This window comes from Oreochromis aureus, linkage group 2 (genome assembly GCF_013358895.1).
Source record: "Oreochromis aureus strain Israel breed Guangdong linkage group 2, ZZ_aureus, whole genome shotgun sequence".
Taxonomy (NCBI): domain Eukaryota; kingdom Metazoa; phylum Chordata; class Actinopteri; order Cichliformes; family Cichlidae; genus Oreochromis; species Oreochromis aureus.
In genome coordinates, this window is record NC_052943.1 from 6,610,159 (window position 1) to 6,635,605 (window position 25,447).

The 25,447-nt window shown below is 42.6% G+C and overlaps 1 protein-coding gene across 5 annotated transcripts in view; it reads left to right on the plus strand.

Moving 5' to 3' along the window:
* The window catches only part of ebf1a (EBF transcription factor 1a), a 70,660-nt gene that overhangs the window by 39,935 nt on the left and 5,278 nt on the right, over positions 1-25,447 (plus strand). For 3 of the 5 annotated variants that reach the window (XM_039616224.1, XM_031745220.2, XM_031745221.2), the window contains exons 11-15: positions 17,286-17,374; positions 20,741-20,806; positions 21,417-21,579; positions 23,127-23,306; positions 24,911-25,108. In XM_039616224.1, the coding sequence (XP_039472158.1) occupies positions 17,286-17,374; positions 20,741-20,806; positions 21,417-21,579; positions 23,127-23,306; positions 24,911-25,108 (696 nt within the window). Of the gene's footprint in view, positions 1-17,285; positions 17,375-20,740; positions 20,807-21,416; positions 21,580-23,126; positions 23,307-24,910; positions 25,109-25,334; positions 25,404-25,447 lie in introns of all 5 variants that reach the window. The other 2 variants (XM_031745219.2, XM_031745218.2) reach the window with 1 other exon arrangement.

Sequence of the window (25,447 nt, forward strand, 5' to 3'; positions counted from 1 at the left end):
ACTGCGAGGAAATTCACACCTCTATTTGAGATTGAGATTAATTTTCTGCACCATGTGGCTTGTCTTGCCTCTTTAGCATGCTCCGTTCTTATTACGGGAGCATCTGCTCCATGATGATGATGTAAATGAATTTCGAATGTAGATTATTTTGTTCCCCGCCGAAACGAGCGGCGCTCACCGGAGGGAATGATTTCTCGTGTTTTCTTATATCTTAATTCAAGCGCACACTTTTCATCTGGATTTTTCAGAATTTGCATTCTCCCAGCGAGAAGCCATGCTGTCAGGTATTGTTAACTGTCGACATGCACTTTTTTTTTTTTTTTTTGCAACAGATAATTAGAGCTTAGGTTGTAGTAGTATCCACACCTCCATTGATTTGTAGAATCTCTCTGCGCGCGCACACACACACACACACACATTCTTTCCCTCCTTCCAGCCCTCTCTCTCAGGCTCAGCCTCTCCTCTCCTTTAGGAGCAAAAAGCTCTACTCATCTGTTTTCTGTGTATGAATTTCCAGCCATGCATTAGTCTCCCTGACATGTTCAAGCGATGCTTTATTTAGCTTGTCGGATTCTGCAAATAAACGCAATCTCAGGGTTTATGGAAAAATGGATAAAAATTAGATTGTAAGGTATTGATCTGGATTGTGAGTAGTTGGTGGGGGTGTTGTGCGTGTATGTGCGTGTGTGTGTGAGAGGTGGGGGGGCGGGCAGCTCTCGTGTGTGTGTGTGTGTGTGTGTGTGTGTGTGTGTGTGTGTGTGTGTGTGTGTGTGTGTGAGGGTGGGGCGGGGTGGGGGTGGGCAGAAATGAAGCCGTAATTCAGGGCTATTGAACCCCCTGCCACTGGCGGCATCGATCGCCAGGCAGCGGTTATGAGATCACACCTGAGCACTGGAGACTGCAGAGGGGAGGGAAGGACGGGGGGAGCTGTGCGGGCGGGGGTGGGGGGTGACGAGGGAAGGGGGAGACGAAGGAGTAAGGAGCGAGGAGGAGAGAGAGAGAAACAGAAGGTTGTGATATGATCAGCTCCTTACCCGCTGTCTGAGGGCCTGTTAAGGTGTTAACATCAAGCCTCAGAGCCAATTACCTAACCCTGCAAGTACACTACCCACTCACCTCCTCACACTCACAGTGTTGTGACACAGAAGGAGAAGAAGACAGGGCAACTGGACGCTGGCTGTTGTTTTCCCCTCCTCCTGCTCTGTGTTTCCAGGACAACTCCACTCTTCTGACCTCTCAATTATCCCTGATCCCCCCCTCCCCACTCGACCTCCTACTCTTTGCACCCCAAACATCCATCCGAACCCCCCCCCATTCACCCTAGCCCCCCTGCCCACCCCTCCGTACACACTCCCCCTGCGGCTCTGTGGGTTATTATAGTGAAATATGAAGCGATGTGGATTCTAGGCTTCATGAAATTTCCATGAGCATTGATCTGATCTGATGTGGGTGATTGCTAGGTGAATCCCTCCAGTCCAGAGCTGTTGCTCATCTATTCATTTATTTATGGCAGTTATGTTTTACTGGCTTTGATTTGCTCTTCTGGAGAGCGACAGCTAAGGATTATAAATATACCTGAATAGGAGAGTGTGCTTGGAATCCTTGGAGGGCAGCAGCACACCACTCCTCTTTCCAACTTGGAAAGTTTTTTTTTTTCCTGTTTTTTTTTCTTCTAGCATTAATTCTTGGTGTAAAATGTGAGATATTGAGCATGGATATAAGGACATAAAAATAAATAAATAAATAAGGCAGTCCCCAAAGAGGCACAGGCAGGTAGTTAGTGATGTACGTTGTCCCCCACATACTCGTCTTCTGGTTTATGGTCCTTGAAAACGAGCAGAGACAATATCACTTCCTCTCTCAATTACCAAAATTGTCTCTTTATTTGTAATAGGGGTATCTATGTATGTCTTGGGTTTTTATGCTATTGTTCACTCGAGGCTCATTTGGCACATTGTGGGGAACTGATAAAAAATTCATCATAAAAACAAAAGCCTCTGAGACGAAAGAGAGGATGTTGTCAGAACAATCCCCTACTCAGACTGAAGGCCTAATCCAGGGCAAATCCTCCTTAAAGCTTTAGAGAGATCAGAGAATAGGGAAGTAATGTCAAATATTTGTCCTCGGAAATAATTCATACTTTATTTGTTGCATGTGATCGCCTCATTGTTTTGGCTTATTTTATCAGCAAACCAGCTGGCCCTGTAATGTGTGTCATTCTCCGTAAGCTGAGCCAGCCTCTGGCATCTCTACTTCGACTTTTCCATCTCTTTGCTGTCTTTGCTTCTAGCTATTCACCTTTCCTTTCATTCACTCTTATGGATCGCTGGAACGTTCCACTGGGAGAGCTGTCCAAATACGTTTGTGTTGCCAAAACAGAGCATCACCCATTCTCGCTCCCGCGCTCTGTTTTTTTCAGTCCGTGTGTTTGAGCGGGCGGGCTCAGGAGGAGCCGTGGTGAAGTCACTGGAGGTCCAGCAGGACAGCTTGTACTCATAGCCTCTAGGGGCCTTTTTTCTGGGGGCCGCCTAGTCAGCCTGGCTGCTCAGATGTGAGGCGAGCAGGGCATCAGCCCCCAGGAAACGTCCAAGCTGCGACCCACAGGGGAAACAGACGGACGGCACAGACGCATACAGGCGATTCTCACGCGTAATGGCGCCTTTTCTTTTTCTTCCATACAAGTGCACATTTACTGTTTCAAACTCTGTCCGGAAGCAGCGTCTTAAAGGCTGTAGCGCAGGAAAGTTGTCAAGACTGTGCCCTGACCCCCCGAGGCAGCCCGCAAAGACAGGAGAGGGAGAGGGAGAGACAGTACATTAGGAATGAATTATGTGGAGAGAGCACTTATCTAACAATCCTCCTCTGAAGTGTTTGTACTATAAGCCTCAGATCTTCATTGTATTTATTCTAATGTTTAAATATTCATGGTAAACCTTCTCATATTCAATTACCGAAGCACGACCACAGCATGCAGAGAGAGTGCTTTCTCCCTGCTGCCTGGATGATCTGACTCTGTGTGTGTGTGTGTGTGTGTGTGTGTGTGTGTGTGTGTGTGCGTGCGTGCGTACTTGTTTTCGTGACATCTGAGGACAATTTTATGATAACACACTCACAAAATGAGGACGCTCGGAAAAATGAGGACATTTTTGAGGTCCTCATTTTTCCGAGCCTTCTAAAGTGTTCTAGAGGCTCCCAACATGCTCCTAAACCAAAAATCTCGAATGTCCTGAAATATCACAATTTTATGAAAAAGTGTGTTTAAGTGTGTTTAGCGTTTTTGCTCACTTTCAGTTTCGCCGCCTACTGGCCAGTTTTGGAACAAAACACACTTTAAACACACTTTCAGTGACGTCACTCTGCGAGTCCTCATTTTGTAGGTGTGTCAGACACAATAACACATTTGACCCAGGTTATAGTGACGTCACTCTGCGAGTCCTCATTTTGTAGGTGTGTCAGACACAATAACACATTTGACCCAGGTTATACCCTTCTTGGGGCTTATGCAAGGGTAACAACAGTTAAATCAGGCAAATCTTGACAAAAATGAAGGTCTTTAGATTCAGTTATCAGTGCCTGTACATCTTGGGGTTTTTGTTGTTGACAAAATGTCTCAAAATATAAATTTTCAACATTTGTGTAATTATATTACTATTATTTAATGAGTCTTACTTCTCAAGATCAATGCACAAATTGTCTGACCTTCACTAAGCAGAATGATGTGTGTGCAGATTTTGACCCTTGAAGAGTTTACATTAATCTGCATTAATATAATTGCATCTGCAATCTGCAGTTGAACTTAGAGATTCCTGCCGCTGTCATGCGATTCAGTATGATCATCAGGCTCAGTCTTGACTCTGTGAATTCCAAGATGGCAGCAGCATGTCTCCTTGTTGAATGTCTGCTTTGAATTTTAGGTTGTTGTTTTTTTCCTTCTACTATCTTAAATGGATTTTAGTTTTTTCTAACAAGCTTTTTAAGAGTATTTTAAACTATTCTGTAAATTCTTGGAAAATGTTTTTTGGGGACCTCTGCTGCTACCAGAAGTTGTCTGCACCACACCAGGGCCTGTGCTGTTTTCTGAGGCCATCTCACTGCACCGGGTCCTGTTCTGCTGGCTGGGGCCATCTGCACCACACCAGGGCCTTTACTGCTGTGTAATCAATTACTGTAAATGTACATGTTATCAGGAAATGATCAGACAGCAGAGGGTTTTCAGGAAACACTGTTAAATGTTCAGTTTCTATTTCATATGTTAAAACAAGATCTAGAGTGTGATTAAAGTGGTGGGTGGGTTCTTTTACATTTTGAGAGAAGCCAATTGAGTCTAATAACAGATTAAATGCCATGTTGACACTGTCATTTTTAGCATCTACATGGATGTTAAAATCACCCACAATAATTATTTTATCTGAGCTGAGCACTAAATCAGATAAAAAGTCTGAGAAATCAGACAGAAACTCTGTAAGGCCCAGGTGGACAATAGATGATAACAAGTAAGACTGGTTTCTGAGTTTTACAGCTGGGGTGGACAGGGGTAAGCATCAGGCTTTCAAATGAATTAAAAGTCTGTCTTGGTCTTTCGTTAATTAATAGGCTGGTGTGGAAAAATTGCTGCCACACCGCCCCCTCCGCCTGTGCTTTGCGATTTCTGGTAGTTAGAATGACTCGGGGGGGTGTGGATTCATTTAAACTAACATAATCATCCTGCTGCAACCAGGTTTCTGTAAGGCAGAGTACATCGATTTGTTGATCAATTAAGTCATGTACTAACAGAGACTTGGAAGAGAGCGACCTAATATTTAATAATCCACAATGTTTTACTCTTTGGTTCAGATGTGGATACTGTATTGTTCTTTCTTTTTGATTTTTTTTATGTTTAAATTGTTTTTTGCTGGTTTTTAGTTTGTTTTTTGTCTGTTTGGGAGCTGACACAGTCTCAATGGAGATGGGTTTTTGGGGGGGTAGCAGGAGGAGAGAAGCTGCAGAGAGGCGTGTAAGACTGCAACTCTGCTTCCTGGTCCCAAATCTGGATAGTCATATTTTGGGGGTTTAATAAATTTGTCCATATTTCTAGAAATGAGAGCTGCTCCATCCAAAGTGGGATGGATGCCGTCTCTCCTAACAAGACCAGGTTTCCTCCAGAAGCTTTGCCAATTATCTATGAAGCCCACATCATTTCTGGGACAACACTCAGACAGCAATTTAAGGAGAAATGCAGCTAAACAGGTCACTCCTGGTCTGATTGGGGAGGGATTAGAGAAACTACAGAGTCAACATTGTTTTGGCAAAGTTACACACTGATTCGATATTGATTTCAGTGACCTCCGATTGGCGTAACTGGGTGTCATTACTGCCGGTGTGAATTATGATTTTACTGAATTTACTTTTACCCTTATGTGGTGGCGCGAATGAGGAATAACCGGGGACGGTAACTAAGATGTTGACAACGCCACCTGGGGGAGGGAGTTACAACCCAGGAAAGATATCTCTAGCCAATGTAAGTGTTACACTGGCAACCAAAGCCCACAGACTCGTTATTAACGGCAATCGTGAGGCAGGTGAATTTTACAAATCAAGGTTTATTAAGAACTACTAAAAACATAGAATTATAAAATCAAAAAGGCACCTAAGGTAGCAGGGTTGAGACGGCAAAATAGTTAATTAAAACGACCAGACTCCCTACCAGGATGCTACCCTAAAAACAATCACAACATGATAAAAGAGCAACTAAACAAAATGGTGGAGACCGCCACTTGAGGAGGCAACCTACAGGGAGGAGTGCCCAAGGCGCCACCAATATCTCACCCATGTGATTTCACTGCAGACCTCACTCACACTAAACGGTGCAATCTACCTATGCCCGGTGTGTACACTTGCATGCATCGGGAGGATTCCACCTCATGTGCCTAGCCCCTCAACAAGCGGCCACACCTCCACTAAAGCAATAAAAGAAAGCGTAAAACGTTAAACAGATTAGTAAAAGATCTACATAAAACAAATACACCCCAAATTACTGTTTTTTATAAAAGCATTGCGTAACAAACAAAACAGCATATGACAAGACAGCAGTAGTATAGTGCAAGCCAGCAACAAAAGAGGGAAACAGTTGTCAAAGTCCACCCTACTATGCCACGTTATGATGAACACAAGAGTCCCACTTACCACTCTCTAAAGGGCAATACTAAACTGAGTAACTTTCCTGTAGAGATCTGCAGCGCTTAACTGCCTAATGCCACCTTGGATGGACAAGACTACCAAATGACTCCTTCTGGTAGTGAAGCGCAGCTGTTTCTTATAAGCCTGCTAATTGTCAACTGGGAAGGTGTGGATGTTAGTGGTGCGTTTGTGGACATCATGTAAAATCCTACCCCAGAATCTACTTCACTACACTTAGCCAGCAGTTTTAAATTTCCTTCAATGTCGCCTGCTCTGGCCCCTGGAAGACAATTGACTATGGTTGCCGGTGTCTCTAGCTTCACATGTCTGAGAACAGAATCACCAATTACCAGAGTTTGACCCCGACGGTGTGTCGCCGAGTGGGGAAAAAGCGGTTAGACACATGTATGAATTTGAGGAATGGACCCAAAATGCAGACACAAAGGAACGTGAAAGAAAATTTTAATATTAACAGAAAGCAAGCTGTTTATTAAGGCTGGTAAAATAGGCAGAACCAGCTTCCAGTTTGGATTCGGGAGACAGACACCATCTCTACTTTTAAGATTAGGCTTCAAACTTTCCTTTTGCTAAAGCATATAGTTAGGGCAGGATCAGGTGACCCTGAATCCTCCCTTAGTTGTGCTGCAGTGGACGTGAGGCTGATGGGGGATTCCCATGATGCACTGAGGTTTTTCCTTTCCAGTCACCTTTCTCACTCACTATGTGTTAATAGACCTCTCTGCACTGAATCATGCTTGTTATTAATCCACAGCATGTCTTTATCCTGTCTTCCTTCTCTCACCCCAACCAATCACAGCAGATGGCCCCGCCCTCCCTGAGCCTGGTTCTGCTGGAGGTTTCTTCCTGTTAAAGGGAGTTTTTCCTTCGCACTGTCGCCAAAGTGCTTGCTCATAGGTGGTCATATGATTGTTGGGTTTTTCCTCTGTATCTATTATTGTGCGATCTACTGTACAATATAAAGCGCCTTGAGGCGATTGTTGTTGTGATTTGGTGCTATATAAATAAAATTGAATTTAATTGAATTAAAAGATTACAAAACAAAAGGCAGAAGTGAAGCTAAACAATAACCTAACCTGGGGACAAACCATGAAACCTGACATGGATACAAACATACCTGGAACATGGAAACGTGGCACCAAAGACAACAGATGACCTGACACTGAACAAATGAGGACAGGACTTACAGTGGCTTGCAAAAGTATTCGGCCCCTTGAACTTTTCCACATTTTGTCACATTACTGCCACAAACATGAATCAATTTTATTGGAATTCCACGTGAAAGACCAACACAAAGTGGTGTACACGTGAGAAGTGGAACGAAAATCATACATGATTCCAAACATTTTTACAAATAAATAACTGAAAAGGGGCTGTGCCTAATTATTCAGCCCCTGAGTCAATACTTTGTAGAACCACCTTTTGCTGAAATTGGATTCCATTAAAATTGATTCATGTTTGTAGCAGTAATGTGACAAAATGTGGAAAAGCGGACGAATACTTTTGCAAGCCATTGTAAGTACACAGAGAGACAATGAGGGGATGAGGAACAGCTGGGACAAATCAGACCTAACAAGACAAGGGGAAACAAAACTAGACTCACTGCATATAGGACAAGGACTTTCACAATAAAACAGACATCACAAGGGTAATCTAATAAACAAATGAACTTAGCTAACCTAAAGAACTTATAAATAAACATCGACATCCAAACAAACTAAAACTTAAAATGCTGGGTCAACAGACCCAGGAAAGTGACAGTAAAATCATTTATTATACACATTATACTTATTTTCTTAAATTGCTTATCTATTATCTGTATTTTCACCTGAGGGTCTAAGGGTGCTGCTCTTCTTTTCATGACAAATTAGGACATGTTTATGATAACACACTGACAATATCAGGCCAATTTTGGCATTACTCCATCAGTGAACAGCATGCCCATGCTAACTTAAACTAGACCAGCAAGCTAACCACATGTGTATTAAGTGTTACTTAAGAATAGGAACCAAACAAATTAACGGAACGAAATTAACTGTAACAGCAGTTTGCAAAACACTGTGACACTTCTCAAGTGTTCCTACCTCAAATACAGCGAGTGTTGCTGTGTTTTTGTTGTTAAATGGACGAGGAGAGCCCGTGGCTGGTGAGAGGATGCGGCATTTCGTCAGTGGAACATAGAACGACGTCTGTGATTGGTCAACACGTGAGTAACGCTGCATCTGATTGTTCGAAAGCCTCAACCAAAGATCTGCTGGTCACGGCAAGATACAAACTCGCCGGAGCTCTGAGTGAACGGCACATCCGGGACCTTCAGCACTCAGCAGAGATTTGTCTTGACGTATGTATTTACCTTTGATATCCATGACTCGACGCACATTTAGCAAGGTAAGGTTGTATGTTTAACAAGCTAATTAACGCTAGTTAAACGGAATTAAAACAATACACAATCGATTTGAACAAACTGTGTAATGAATGATGATGAATGCTAAAAAATTACTTAAGATTTATCTTCAACAATAGATATTAGAAGTTAAATTTAACTGTTTTTAAATTTCCACGGAGTTAAAGGGACCTGCGACCTTGCACGTGCTCTGCATCTGCAACTGCACAGACAGTCAGTCTAAGCTCTTTTAAGTGTAGCTAACTGCAACACACACTTTTTTTTTTTTTTCAACACAAGATATGTTTGGGGGATTTAAATGTTAATAATAATGTTTTCGTATTTAGCACAAACCAATAGGTCTGGGTCTCTGGCCCAGCGTTTCTGACGTTATTCTAAGGTTTTGAGTTTCTTATGTTTAGTGGTGGGTTAGTTGAGTTTGGCTTAACGTTATTAACATTGTTTTAAGGAGTTTATGTTAGGGTTGTATATTACAACGTTTGTATTTTCATGCCATTTTTCCTGTTTTATTTTGAAAGAGTCTGTTGTGTTCAGTTCATTAATCTCACTACCCTGTTGTGTCAATAGAATCATTTGTGCCAGCTACTTCCCTGCTCTCCTTCCATCCTGTCTCAACCTCCAACAGGAAAGTAGAAGTCCTCATATGGTAGGACCAGTGATTGTAGTGTGTGTGTTACACTGTCCTCATATTGTTTTAAGCTGTGAAGGACATGAGTGTGTTTCAGTTGCCTTCCTCATGTGGTAGGACCAACAACTCTAGTGTGTCTTACACTGTCCTCATATTGTTTTAAGCTGTGAAGGACATGAGTGTGTTTAAGTAGAAGTCCTCATATGGTAGGACCAGTGATTGTAGTGTGTTTTTTACACTGTCCTCATATTGTTTTAAGGTGTGAAGGACATGAGTGTGTTTCAGTTGCCTTCCTCATGTGCTTGGACCAACAACTCTAGTGTGTGTTACACTGTCCTCATATTGTTGGTAGCAGAACTGTACAGTGTTAAGTTTCTATAGAATCTGGTATAAGGAAGTCAGATCCTTCTGTAATAATGTTCACTGATACAAATATGATCTGTAGTTGATCATCTAGTCGGGATTTATACTAGAGAATGTTTCTGACGGTATATTGTTGTCTTTTGTTGCAGACACCAAGTGCTGAGGTCCTGTCTCAGCCTCATACAGACCAATTGGTGAGTGACATACCCACTTCATTCTTCCAACAGGTTACACATCATGTTTTTGTATTTTGGTATCAAGTATATGTGTCAGTTGGGCCTAGTGCATAAATGAAATGCACTTTGATTATACTAAAACAATCAGTTTGAATGAAAGTTTCCCAAAAACAACATTAGCATTAGGAGAAAGTAATTGTCTGTAACATTTGTTAGTCCAAACTTTCCCTTAAAGCATCAGCTTGATCTTTATTCTGACTACATTTGATATTTTTGTCCTTTTACACATGTTTTTGTCCATTTAACCTCCCGCTGATCAGTTTACATGATTTAATTTCTGGGGAAATAGATGGCTTTACATCAGTGTTGGGTTTAGAGCTTTTATTGACAACAGCAGGAGAAGTTAGAAGTCAGGAAACTGAACTTTACATGTGTTCAGTTGTCATGTCCTCATATTGTTTTAAGCTGTGAAGGACATGAGTGTGTTTAAGTAGAAGTCCTCATATGGTAGGACCAGTGATTGTAGTGTGTGTTACACTGTCCTCATATTGTTTTAAGCTGTGAAGGACATGAGTGTGTTTCAGTTGCCTTCCTCATGTGCTTGGACCAACAACTCTAGTGTGTGTTACACTGTCCTCATATTGTTGGTAGCAGAACTGTACAGTGTTAAGTTTCTTTAGAATCTGGTATAAGGAAGTCAGATCCTTCTGTAATAATGTTCACTGATACAAATATGATCTGTAGTTGATCATCTAGTCGGGATTTATACTAGAGAATGTTTCTGACGTTATATTGTTGTCTTTTGTTGCAGACACCAAGTGCTGAGGTCCTGTCTCAGCCTCATACAGACCAATTGGTGAGTGACATACCCACTTCATTCTTCCAACAGGTTACACATCATGTTTTTGTATTTGGTATCAAGTATATGTGCCAGTTGGGCCTAGTGCATAAATGAAATGCACTTTGATTATACTAAAACAATCAGTTTGAGTGAAAGTTTCCCAAAAACAACATTAGCATTAGGAGAAAGTAATTGTCTGTAACATTTGTTAGTCCAAACTTTCCTTAAAGCATCAGCTTGATCTTTATTCTGACTACATTTGATATTTTTGTCCTTTTACACATGTTTTTGTCCATTTAACCTCCCGCTGATCAGTTTACATGATTTAATTTCTGGGGAAATAGATGGCTTTACATCAGTGTTGGGTCTAGAGCTTTTATTGACAACAGCAGGAGAAGTTAGAAGTCAGGAACATGAACTCTACATGTGTTCAGTCGTCATGTCCTCATATTGTTTTAAGCTGTGAAGGACATGAGTGTGTTTAAGTAGAAGTCCTCATATGGTAGGACCAGTGATTGTAGTGTGTGTGTTACACTGTCCTCATATTGTTTTAAGCTGTGAAGGAGATGAGTGTGTTTCAGTTGCCTTCCTCATGTGCTTGGACCAACAACTCTAGTGTGTGTTACACTGTCCTCATATTGTTGGTAGCAGAACTGTACAGTGTTAAGTTTCTTTAGAATCTGGTATAAGGAAGTCAGATCCTTCTGTAATAATGTTCACTGATACAAATATGATCTGTAGTTGATCATCTAGTCGGGATTTATACTAGAGAATGTTTCTGACGTTATATTGTTGTCTTTTGTTGCAGACACCAAGTGCTGAGGTCCTGTCTCAGCCTCATACAGACCAATTGGTGAGTGACATACCCACTTCATTCTTCCAACAGGTTACACATCATGTTTTTGTGTTTGGTATCAAGTATATGTGTCAGTTGGGCCTAGTGCATAAATGAAATGCACTTTGATTATACTAAAACAATCAGTTTGAGTGAAAGTTTCCCAAAAACAACATTAGCATTAGGAGAAAGTAATTGTCTGTAACATTTGTTAGTCCAAACTTTCCTTAAAGCATCAGCTTGATCTTTATTCTGACTACATTTGATATTTTTGTCCTTTTACACATGTTTTTGTCCATTTAACCTCCCGCTGATCAGTTTACATGATTTAATTTCTGGGGAAATAGATGGCTTTACATCAGTGTTGGGTTTAGAGCTTTTATTGACAACAGCAGGAGAAGTTAGAAGTCAGGAAACTGAACTTTACATGTGTTCAGTTGTCATGTCCTCATATTGTTTTAAGCTGTGAAGGACATGAGTGTGTTTAAGTAGAAGTCCTCATATGGTAGGACCAGTGATTGTAGTGTGTGTTACACTGTCCTCATATTGTTTTAAGCTGTGAAGGACATGAGTGTGTTTCAGTTGCCTTCCTCATGTGCTTGGACCAACAACTCTAGTGTGTGTTACACTGTCCTCATATTGTTGGTAGCAGAACTGTACAGTGTTAAGTTTCTTTAGAATCTGGTATAAGGAAGTCAGATCCTTCTGTAATAATGTTCACTGATACAAATATGATCTGTAGTTGATCATCTAGTCGGGATTTATACTAGAGAATGTTTCTGACGTTATATTGTTGTCTTTTGTTGCAGACACCAAGTGCTGAGGTCCTGTCTCAGCCTCATACAGACCAATTGGTGAGTGACATACCCACTTCATTCTTCCAACAGGTTACACATCATGTTTTTGTATTTGGTATCAAGTATATGTGCCAGTTGGGCCTAGTGCATAAATGAAATGCACTTTGATTATACTAAAACAATCAGTTTGAGTGAAAGTTTCCCAAAAACAACATTAGCATTAGGAGAAAGTAATTGTCTGTAACATTTGTTAGTCCAAACTTTCCTTAAAGCATCAGCTTGATCTTTATTCTGACTACATTTGATATTTTTGTCCTTTTACACATGTTTTTGTCCATTTAACCTCCCGCTGATCAGTTTACATGATTTAATTTCTGGGGAAATAGATGGCTTTACATCAGTGTTGGGTTTAGAGCTTTTATTGACAACAGCAGGAGAAGTTAGAAGTCAGGAACATGAACTCTACATGTGTTCAGTCGTCATGTCCTCATATTGTTTTAAGCTGTGAAGGACATGAGTGTGTTTAAGAAGAAGTCCTCATATGGTAGGACCAGTGATTGTAGTGTGTGTGTTACACTGTCCTCATATTGTTTTAAGCTGTGAAGGACATGAGTGTGTTTAAGTAGAAGTCCTCATATGGTAGGACCAGTGATTGTAGTGTGTGTGTTACACTGTCCTCATATTGTTTTAAGCTGTGAAGGAGATGAGTGTGTTTCAGTTGCCTTCCTCATGTGCTTGGACCAACAACTCTAGTGTGTGTTACACTGTCCTCATATTGTTGGTAGCAGAACTGTACAGTGTTAAGTTTCTTTAGAATCTGGTATAAGGAAGTCAGATCCTTCTGTAATAATGTTCACTGATACAAATATGATCTGTAGTTGATCATCTAGTCGGGATTTATACTAGAGAATGTTTCTGACGTTATATTGTTGTCTTTTGTTGCAGACACCAAGTGCTGAGGTCCTGTCTCAGCCTCAAACAGACCAATTGGTGAGTGACATACCCACTTCATTCTTCCAACAGGTTACACATCATGTTTTTGTATTTGGTATCAAGTATATGTGCCAGTTGGGTCTAGTGCATAAATGAAATGCACTTTGATTATATTAAAACAATCAGTTTGAGGAAAGGTTTCCCAAAATCAACATTAGCATTAGGAGAAAGTAATTGTCTGTAACATTTGTTAGTCCAAACTTTCCTTAAAGCATCAGCGTGATCTTTATTCTGACTACATTTGATATTTTTGTCCTTTTACACATGTTTTTGTCCATTTAACCTCCCGCTGATCAGTTTACATGATTTAATTTCTGGGGAAATAGATGGCTTTACATCAGTGTTGGGTCTAGAGCTTTTATTGACAACAGCAGGAGAAGTTAGAAGTCAGGAACATGAACTCTACATGTGTTCAGTCGTCATGTCCTCATATTGTTTTAAGCTGTGATGGACATGAGTGTGTTTAAGTAGAAGTCCTCATATGGTAGGACCAGTGATTGTAGTGTGTGTGTTACACTGTCCTCATATTGTTTTAAGCTGTGAAGGACATGAGTGTGTTTCAGTTGCCTTCCTCATGTGCTTGGACCAACAACTCTAGTGTGTGTTACACTGTCCTCATATTGTTGGTAGCAGAACTGTACAGTGTTAAGTTTCTTTAGAATCTGGTATAAGGAAGTCAGATCCTTCTGTAATAATGTTCACTGATACAAATATGATCTGTAGTTGATCATCTAGTCGGGATTTATACTAGAGAATGTTTCTGACGTTATATTGTTGTCTTTTGTTGCAGACACCAAGTGCTGAGGTCCTGTCTCAGCCTCATACAGACCAATTGGTGAGTGACATACCCACTTCATTCTTCCAACAGGTTACACATCATGTTTTTGTATTTGGTATCAAGTATATGTGCCAGTTGGGCCTAGTGCATAAATGAAATGCACTTTGATTATATTAAAACAATCAGTTTGAGGAAAGGTTTCCCAAAATCAACATTAGCATTAGGAGAAAGTAATTGTCTGTAACATTTGTTAGTCCAAACTTTCCTTAAAGCATCAGCTTGATCTTTATTCTGACTACATTTGATATTTTGTCCTTTTACACATGTTTTTGTCCATTTAACCTCCCGCTGATCAGTTTACATGATTTAATTTCTGGGGAAATAGATGGCTTTACATCAGTGTTGGGTTTAGAGCTTTTATTGACAACAGCAGGAGAAGTTAGAAGTCAGGAACATGAACTCTACATGTGTTCAGTCGTCATGTCCTCATATTGTTTTAAGCTGTGAAGGACATGAGTGTGTTTAAGAAGAAGTCCTCATATGGTAGGACCAGTGATTGTAGTGTGTGTTACACTGTCCTCATATTGTTTTAAGCTGTGAAGGACATGAGTGTGTTTAAGAAGAAGTCCTCATATGGTAGGACCAGTGGTTGTAGTGTGTGTTACACTGTCCTCATATTGTTTTAAGCTGTGAATGACATGAATGTGTTTTTGTAGCCTTTCTCAATTGGTAGAACCAACAACTCTAGTTTGTGTTACATTGCTCCTTTAAAGTGCTCCAGTAGAAAGCAAGGTTTAAGAACATTTTGTATTCACATTATAAACTATAAACTAGAATATTTTCTATCTTCTACCTCAGTTTTCACTAGTGTCTTTGACTCTATTGGTCCCTGTATTGTGGAAATGATAAATATTTCTCTTCATACTGGCTCAGTTTCCAGCTTCTTTAAAAAGCTGTTGTTGAGCCAATATTAAAAGAAACTTTACCCAGATCCATGCCTCCCTAACGATTACAGGCCAATATCCAAATTGTCTTTTGTACCAAAGATTTTGGAACAAACTGGAGGACAACAACTTAACTATTTCCTGGAGAAAATGCTGCTATGGACGTTTTCCAGTCTGGTTTTCGTAAATTGCACTCTACAGAAGCGGCTTTGCTTTAAGTGTTTAGTGACATCTTGATGGCAGCAGACTCTGGAGAGTACACAGATCTGGTCCTGTTGGGTCTGCTTTTGATACTGTAGGTCACAGCATCATGATAACCAGACTCAAGAACCTGTTTGGGATTACTGGTATTGTTTCAAATTGTTCATGTCATATTTGTCTGGGAGATCTTTTACTGTTCGTATGAACCAAGTGATGATCAACAGTTTTGCCTTGTGAGGTACCTCAGGATCTGTCCTGTGTCCAATTCTCGTTTTGCTTTACATATTCCCCCCCCTAGGCCAAAATATTAGGCGCTACAATAATATCTCCTACTATCTCTATGCTGATGACATTCAGTTATACTGTTCTTTAAAGTCTCTTAGTTTCATAAATTGTCTAGTTTAAGTAATTGCCTGACAGAAATTATGCAATTGTTAAATGACAGCTTCCTCCAGCTAAACTCTGATAAAACAGAAACTCCTTTAAAACTCCTTTAAAGCATCAGCTTGATCTTTATTCCTACTAAATTTGATATTTTTGTGTTTTTGTGTTACATTGTCCTCACATTGTTTTAAGCTGTGAAGGACATGAATGTGTTTTTGTAGCCTTTCTCAATTGGTAGAACCAACAACTCTAGTTTGTGTTACATTGCTCCTTTAAAGTGCTCCAGTAGAAAGCAAGGTTTAAGAACATTTTGTATTCACATTATAAACTATAAACTAGAATATTTTCTATCTTTTCTTGCATTCACATTAAGATATTTTCTTTTGTTTCCATTTATGACAGCTGGGAAGGTGAGAAGCAAGTGGACAAATGATGAAGTAAAGGTTGCTGCAAAGTACCAGGTAAAAGGAATGTGACTGCTGCTTCCAAGCAGAGCCGGCAGCTCTGAAAGGCAGAGACTGGGTTGCCATAAAGTACTACATCCACAACAGGATCATAGCATTAAAAGAAAGATGCAAGGAAAAAAAAGAAACAACCAAAAGAGATACTTTGTTGCTTCCACAGTTATGTCAGTATTGTAGTTTTCTGTATTGCATTGTTCTTACTCATAAATCTGTGGTTTATGCTGGGTGCTTTTGCAATTAAATGATAAGAAAGGCAGATAATGTTCCACGTTTTTATTCACATGAACATTCACTACAAAATGAATTAATGCATTACAATAATAAGACGACTTAAAAAGTAGACTGACCACATTTGACCTATGTCTTTTTTTAAGTCTCTACACAGCTCATATTTACTGTTTTATTAACACATAAATGTCTGATATTTCTGTCAGAAGTTACCCGACTGGTGAGCATCCATGCCTATTATATTGTAATCTCAAAAGGAGCCAAGCTAAAAATACAGAACCTACCCTTACCTGGTCCTTATAAGTCATGTATACTTGAAAATTATGTGTTTCCATGGGCTTCACAATTCACCTAAACATGAAATATCAGTGTGTGACCTTATGGTACTCATAACTCACATAAACCTGACAGTGTCCTCACAAGTAGCATTAAATTCAGGTTTGACCAAAATTTCACCCTAGCCAAAATCTCAACAGATGGGCGTGTTCCTGGAAGCATGGGTCAAACTTTGTGTGATTCCCATGCCTCTAGGACCTTCAGAAAGGCACGTTCCCATTTGTCACATTTTTGTCATAGGTCCTGATATTTCACGAAAACACGTATGTGTGTGTGTGTGTGTGTGTGTGCGTGTGTGTGCATGCATGTGTGTGTTTAGCTTGTTCCCTGGAGCGATCAAGCCTTTGTTATATTGGAACCAAGCTCTGTAATTGCTTATATTAGTCGCTGATCAACGCAAGACCACAGGACACACACACACACACACACACACACACATTCACTTTGCCTGATTCCTGACAGTCTTTTTATTAACCACCAAAGCGGGCGACAGAGAGAGATTCATTACATCACAGGCAAACAAAGACACACACCAGACCTAATAGAGAACACCCACATTTTTCAGCGTGGTTAGTTTAATGTTGAAATATTCATGGATTCAGTTATGTCTGCTGTCACTTGCTTCTCCCGCCGTATCTTCTCTGGTGCTTTTGAACATTAGGTGTGTTCATCATTAAGGATCAAGCTGTAAATGTTTTTTTTCTCTCTCTCTGCCTGCTTCTCTCCACTTCCTGCTCAGCGCTGAACGAGCCAACCATAGACTACGGCTTCCAGAGGTTACAGAAGGTCATTCCCAGACACCCTGGAGATCAAGAGAGATTACCTAAGGTACAGTGCCTCTGCTCCTCTCATGTGTCTGCTCACACTAGTTGCCAAGCACAATAAATTCATAAGAATTTGTCTTGGTAACACTGGTACAAAGATGTATTGAAAACCTCTCGAGTTTCATAGCATGTATGGATATACATGGCACAAGGACAGCATGACCTCTCAGACAGAGGAACAAACCATGCGCTATAGACAGTAGGCCATACATGACACTATGCACTATGCACATAAACATTTAACCACATGTTCATGGTCATTTTCTGTTCAAACAAACACTTTATTTGTGCAATGAATGCACAAGCGACTCTATTCATCCTTCCACCGAGTATAAGGTCATTTGGACTGGCAAAGTGGGAAAAGGAAAGGGGATAGATGGAGAGAGGAAAAGAGAGGGCGAGAGAGAGAGAGGAAAGGAGGTTGAGGGGAGAGAGAGAGGAAGAGAGAGGCAGAAGCAGGTTAGGTGATCCATCATAGCTGTCCAGTCTTACCTCCTGCTGGGTCAGTGGATCGAAGTCAACCCCGGGTGGACTTTATTACTTCCAACACACACACATATCCACAATGCAGCACACACACACACAGAAATGCACACAGACTTCTCTATGCCTTCATGTGCACGCACGCACACACTCCATGGAGGGAAGTCACCACGAGGCAGAGATGGAGAGCACAGGTAGATGCAGAAGGAAGATAGAGAAATCACTTGTCCTCGCTGTGTGTCATGTCTGGTGGATACAAGACTTGTCCCGGTGAGTTCTGGTCTTTAGCCTATCAACCCCCCGTATCTCTCCAAATATCTTTGTATCCATCCATCTCTTTTCCTCTCCTCCTCTTTCTCCCTCGCTCGGCGGTGTCTCTTTCACTTCTAAATGAACAGCGGTAGCTGGCAGGCCTGGTTGTTCATTTCAGCTCTATTGATTTGTGCCTTTATTGAGGTAATAACAGTTTGTTGACCACGCTTCTCTCTCAACTGTTGGCCTCAATCATTAGAGAGGGGCAGGAGAGGGGCATATGCTGGCAAGCTCTTGAGCTACAAATGTCCATTCACAGCTACCTTGGCACAAGCCTCTGTGTGGCTGTTCTTAGGTGGGTCTTTAAACTAGATTCAACTGACTGGGACTATAATATATTCCAATATATTGGCACTTTGACGAACCCGCCCCACCCCCAATGCACATACACAAATACACCGTGCAGAGAATAGGCAGGATATATGCCAACCCCTGTTCTATCTCTGTATGTTGCGATAATGATCCAGTGATCCAGCTGAAAACAGCCCCATACTGTGCTGTAGAATAGTCAGGCAGTCAGACTGAGTGGGGACTGCTGGGTAGCCAGACTGCAGGGTGTTTAGCTAAGGCTGCGGTGTGGCTGGGGGTCTGGGGCTGGCTAATGAGTGACCGCCCTGCCAGACGAGGCCAGGCTCTGCTCTGGATCAGGTTCCCCTTCCTGTTGACGTCTCTGTGGGCCTGACTTTACGGGAAGAGACCCTGCGCCCAGGAAATGGTCTCCCCTTACAGCAGCAGGGCTAGGGAGGCAGCACGGCGCTAACCACATTTATCTGTTTATCAGAATGACTCTGGAGCGCTGCCTAATCGCGTTTAGCTACTGGACAGATCCCTTCGCTAACGAGAGACTGATAGGTACAGACAGGGCACAGGAGCATGAGAGAGTGATTAATGGGGGGGGGGAGAAGAGGGAGACAAGTGAAAGTAGTTCGGAGGCTCAGGTGAGGGGAGAGTGAATTATAAATGAGGAGATGCACGCACATAATAGACCTAAGGAGAATGAGCAGAATGGCTGGTGCAGAGCGGGGCAAAAAAAAAAAAAAAATTAAATAAAGAGACTGCGGTTGCACGTGTGCTCCCGGAACACCGTTACACTCCAACTGCAGATCTGTTCGTGTCCTAATGCCTCGCACTTCCTTCATTTCCCCTCCTCCCCCCGCTTTCTTTTCCTCCTCCTCCTCTCCTTTTCCTTCATCCATCCATCTAACTATCTAGCAATCCCTGGGAGGCATGGGGCGTCGAGGAAAAGCAGAGAGAAGGAAGCGAGGAGCAGTGCATACATACTAAAGAACCACTTACCTTCCTAGGGCCTCTACATCTCTCAATCACCTCAAGCAGGCCTCCTTTCTGGTCTCCCCTCTTCCCAGCTCTCACCCTCCTCCTCCCCTCGCCTCCTTTTCTGTCTCCCCCAGATAGTGCTAGTAATGGGAGGTTAACACAGAGGCAGCGCTCCCATTATTGAGTGAATTTAGCACCTCGGACAGCGCTCTACAATCTTTATTGCTTTGCTGACCCTCTCGTCATGTCCTGGGCGTGCTCGACAGCCTCCACATGTGCATGGCTGCGTGTGCGGTTACACTCGTGTGTGTGTGTGTGTGTGTGCGCGATATGAGGTCTGATTGAAAGGCGGCGTGTCACGGAACAGAGAGCACACATGCTCCGGGGCTTGTTCACAGCGAGGGATACACTCAGGAGAGTATAACGCACAGCGTGAGTGTGCGCGAGTGGAAGAGAAAGAAACGAGGAGAAGGTTGGAGGGGAGGGGGCTGCAATTTTCTGGTTGTCGCGCCTCCAGCATATATCCTGGCCCCGGCACATTAACTTTTAAAAAGGGTTTTGTAGGACTGTAGGTGTCTACATCACACACACACACACACACACACACACACACATATATATATATAAAGACTGCCTGGAGTCACACACTCATACACTCAGGGAGGAAAAAAGAATAGAGACAGAGAGAGGAGGGAAAGGGTGGTAAGCGGTGGAAAATGAGTGCGGAGAAGCTGCGTTAGGATAAATGTTTGATGTGGGAAATTCCACTCGGCGGTTTTCACCTGAGCAATGATGTTCTACATTTATCACACAAAGTGGATACAGGGCTATTCACTCGGATCATTACCAGGGTTAATACAGGGCAGGAGACGGGTGTGTCCCGGCTGACGAGGAGAGTTGTATAGCCGTCAACCTGATGATATGTTGTGTTAAATGAGATTGATGCGTGATCATGTGCGGCGGGTTTGTGATCCATCAGCAACAGAGGAGAGAGAGGGAGAGAGAGTGAGAAGATGTGGAAGATAGTTGACTGATAGAGAGATATAGGCTCATGTTTTATTCACAGATAACAGTATCTTCCCTCTGCTCTCCCAAACTGCCCAGCTAGTAACAAAGTGCTGGGATGGGCCCATTTCTCTTCCTCTCCCTTCCTCTGTCTACCCCTTTCCTCTCCCTCACACTCTCTCTGTTCTGCATTCACAGCATAATGCAAGGAGTGAAATGTAATAAAAGTGACTGAACTCTTTGAGCCGCCACACTTGTGATCAATCCCCCTTCCTCTGTCTGCGCTTGATTGCAGGAGGTGATTTTAAAGAGAGCGGCAGATCTGGTGGAGGCCTTGTACGGGATGCCTCACAATAACCAGGTAAACTCTCTCTTACACACACACACACACACAGACAAAAACACAAACAGCAATATCTCTTATTAGATAATATTATGTTAGTGGTTCGGGCCAAGTGGCAGCATCAAAGGGGCTCATCTCTGCTGGCGATGTAGCACGCTGCCGTGTTCGCGCAAGATCTGGGACCCACAAACATGCACGCTAGACTATGTTAGAGCTTTTTATCAATGCAGAGGGTGGAGATGAGATTAGAGGGAACGCAGAAGGCAGTTGAAGAGGAGGAGTGGGATTAAGGCTCGAGTCTGAAGGAGGAAGAATGGAAACACAAAACAGGGAGGAAGAGGCAGGCTAAAGATCTGATGAGTCTGTTAATGAGCCTTTCCTCCATTTACTGAACCAATCCCACCACTCCCAGCGACAACTGATAAAAACCACTCAGCTCTGCTAGATTTACATGTGCAGTATCTTGAGTGGAGATCTAGCATTCTTATCAGGCTATAAAGCCTACATCAAGGGTGTATTTTCCCTCTTCTCTTCTCTTCTCTTCTCTTCTCTTCTCTTCTCTTCTCTTCTCTTCTCTTCTCTGTTGCTGACCACCACTCTTTTTTTTTTGTTTCTTCCTCATCATCAGGAGATGATTCTGAAACGAGCAGCGGATATTGCGGAGGCCCTCTATACAACAGTGCCAAGAGGGCACAACCAGCTAGCCAGTCTTGGCAGCAGCTCTGTTCATGCTGGCATGATGGCAGTAAACTCCTTCACCGGGTCAGAGGTGGCACAAACAGCCAATCAGGGTGAGCAAACGCACCAGGAAACAATTCTGGCCTATTGTCATGGGAAAAGGCAAAAATGTGTATTTACTTTTGTCCATTTAGGGATGATAGTAAGGAGAGGGGGGGCAAAATAGAGATTTTATTTTTCATGTGGGAAATTTAGAGATAGTGATTTAAGAGCATGGAGCAAATAAGAAAGTGTGAAAAAGGAGGACAGGAGGAGGAGAGGTGACAGTAAGAAATGGGGAAAACTTGAAAGAAAGATGGTGAGAGAGTGAAGAATGGAGAAAAAGAAAGCCGTGGATGGAGTGCGATGGAGAAATATGAGTGGGTCCTAGGGGTGTGTATATTAGACTGGGGTCGGCCCCTGTCTGACAGAGAGAGATGTGGGTGCAGTCAGTGGTGATTCATCACATGTATCGGGGGAAGCAGAGGAGAGTGGATGGACCAGCCTCTGGATGCATCTCAATAATTCCAATGAGCTTCCTCTGCCCTTCATCTTCATCCGGAAACATTTTTAACCTGTCGTTTGTTTCACCCTCATATCAGATGAGGATGTGAACTTAATCAGGGAGGAGCAGATTGGTGAAGAAGCGAGACAACACTTGTGATGAGTAGCCTTTGTTACACTAGAGCAGGGGTGTCAAACATAAAGCCCGGGAGCCAGAATCACCTCAGCAAAATCCGTTTTGACATCCCCACACTAGAGAGTGGAAATTCCAGATGTTCAGTTCCAGTCATTTTTTCCCTCACCTACGTTATCATGTTGTATATTGTATACATATTGTGTAGGCTCACTTTGTGTCTTCAAAGCAGCTCTGACCCATGGGTGCCCTGTAGTGTCTGGTACTGGGATCTTGGCAGTTTGTGATGTGGAGTGATGCATCCGTGTATGAGGGATGTTCCTGAATCCTGTAGAGTTTGAAGGCCGGGTGAACAGATTGGGCACCATTCATGTGCAGGCAGGGCACACCGTCCTGCAGGGCAATGTGCAGGTGGGCGTTACCACGTCACATGAATGGCAGTACCCAAGGCTTCACAGCAAAACACTGCAGTGAAACAATGATTTTCACTTTGCCCGTCAGCGGTTTTAGTGTTGTAGCTGATCAGTGTGTATTTATAGTCTTCCATTTTACATTGTTCCCCTTCTGTTCACTGCCCCTGTAAAGCATGAAAGGTCCTGTCAGAAATACTAGCTTCATTCTTTGTAAATTACAAGAGAGCCGCCGAGGCCTTTTACCGTTAATTGCCTTATCAATATATCTAATTCTGAAGAGGAGCCAGCAGGGTGAAAGTCTTCTTGTTTCAGGCGTTGGGGGGCTGCAGCTAGATCCCTCTCATATCATTCTTCCTCCACTCTATTCATTGCTTTTTTTCTCTCCCATATGCTGTCTAAGATTTTTCTAAAAGAAACCCAAACATTTCTTTTGGCTTGTAATGCTATGTCCATTAGTATGAAAAAAGGAGCATTTAGCAGCAGCTGCATGTAGGCTTCTTTGTTTTGGTATGTCTGCCATCTACTATACCTCTAACACTCTCTCCATCTCCCTTTCTTTCTCTGTCCTTAGGTTTCAGTAGGAGTACAAGCAGTGTGTCCCCTCATGGTTATGTCCCCAGCTCCACTCCCCAGCAGAGTAGCTACAGCTCTGTCTCCACTAGCATGAATGGCTACGCTAACTCTGGCATGGCAACCTTGGGCACCTCGCCCAACTTCCTCAATGGATCTGCAGGCAACTCGCCCTATGCTAGTGAGTAAATACAGTGCATACTAGAGCTGAAAGAAGTTTGGGTGGGGATCAGCATTTTGTAAATGACAGAAGACATCTCTGAGAGGAACTGAGAAGCACGGCAGGAAACAGGAATCGACACGACAGGAGAAAGTATTTCAGTTCAGCTGGCTCATCTGTTTCTTTAAGAGCAGAGTCAAACACAAATCCCCGCTTTATTGGCCAGGGGAGGAGATCACCTAGCACGTCCCAACCCCTCCTCGACACACACGCGCACACACACACACACACCACCACCTCTGCTCACACACACTCACCCTCTACATTAAAGACTCTTGATTAAATCAATAAACTAATTGCTAGAGAAGCAATTCCATTTCAGCTCTTTGATTCCTGGGTGTTAACAAGTATTTTAACAGGCTCATCGGCCCCACACAGACACTTTCAATCAATGGCCCCTCGGCCTGCCTTTGTAGGTCCAATTTTCATTAATTGATTAGTTAGGCCCCTTCATAAATGGATTATGACTTTATTGCAAGGATTTGTCAGGAAGAGCCATAAAAGCTAAGTGTTGGATAATAACAACAATAAAGGCAGAGGCAGATATCACAGGGCAGGTGAAATACGGCTCAGCTGATTGTAAAATCACTGAAGGGGGAAATGCTCTTAGTGTATTAGCAGACAAAAGACAAACCCGGGAGAAGTGGATGGATGGGATGATGTCAGAGGACATGATTTGGATTGTGAAGAGTTGGGTCATTTGGCTGTGTGTGCCTCTCATGAGGGTGAATTACAGTGGCCACAGTAAATCCAGCTAACGGCTATCTTGTACAAAGCTTTTGATTTCATTTCAGAAGCACCGTGAAGCTCTTTTAGATATGAATATGTTCAAAAAGTTTCTCTATCTTGCATTTAAAATCTTCGATCCACCGTTCCAGAGGGGATGTCCCAAAAGTACAATTCCACATCTAGCCCTTAAATTACATGACATATGGTTAACAACTGTTTAGAGTGCTTTTAAGGTGGTGAGTGATGCCTAATGTGCAGTTAAAATGCAAAGAACCAGTGGACAAGCATATTGCTTATGTATTCTAATTTTTTAAACCTTGTTGGTTAAATCTCTAGCATAAATATCTGTGATAAAGTAGATGTGTGGGAGCTTTGTTTGTAAGTTGCCCTGAAAACAAATTACAGGTTACAGCACCTAAAGTTGCTGAGGAGAGGTTTATCACCCCCTGAGCACAGGATGAGTCATCAAAACAGATTGATCAGAAGGGGGGAAAGAACGACCTCAGGCCATTTTCAGCATTTTCCAACTAAACACATTTTTGTGTAAGATATGGAAAATCTCATTGCCAAATAATTGCTTATCAGCACAACAGGTAGCAAAACAAGTCAAAACAAGTCTGAGCCAGTTGATCTGAGACCAACATGTCACCCCTCCTGCCATCATCCATTGACCAGTCCCCTTCTGTTCGTCCCGTCTGCCTGTCCTCTGCCCTCGGCCCTCTCTCTAACCCCTTTTCTGCCATCATCGTCCCTCCCTGTCCTTCTTCCCTGACATACACCTATGACGCCCCTTCCTTAAACACCCTTTCCTACCCGTCTCTCTCTCTTTCCCTCAGTCGTCCCGTCCAGCCCGACGATGGCGTCGTCGACCAGCCTGCCCTCCAACTGCAGCAGCTCCTCTGGCATCTTCTCCTTCTCTCCAGCTAACATGGTGTCTGCAGCTGTCAAGCAGAAGAGCGCCTTTGCCCCCGTTGTCCGACCCCAGAATTCCCCTCCTCCCACATGCACCAGCGCTAATGCTAACAGCCTGCAAGGTAAGCCGCTAAATAGCCTCACGCTAACTTGCTGATGAATTTGAAATTTGCAGTATGAGTTTTAGTAAAAATATTTGCTAGGAATTGTTCACCCTCAAGCTTTAATCCTGCTTTTCTTCACCTCTTATGATAACTTCTCACTTTTACTCCTTCAATTTTCCTTTTTCTTCCTCCTCTTCACTCCTTTTTCCCCCCCCCCTCCCTCCACTCTCCTTCCTCACCATAGATCAGTCTTTTGTGGACTCTAGCAAGTACTCATCAGCCAGCTCTCTGCAGGGCCTGGCCTTCTCCTGAAGTATGTTACTCCTCGCTTTCATTTTTCTCTTTCTCCGTTTTGGC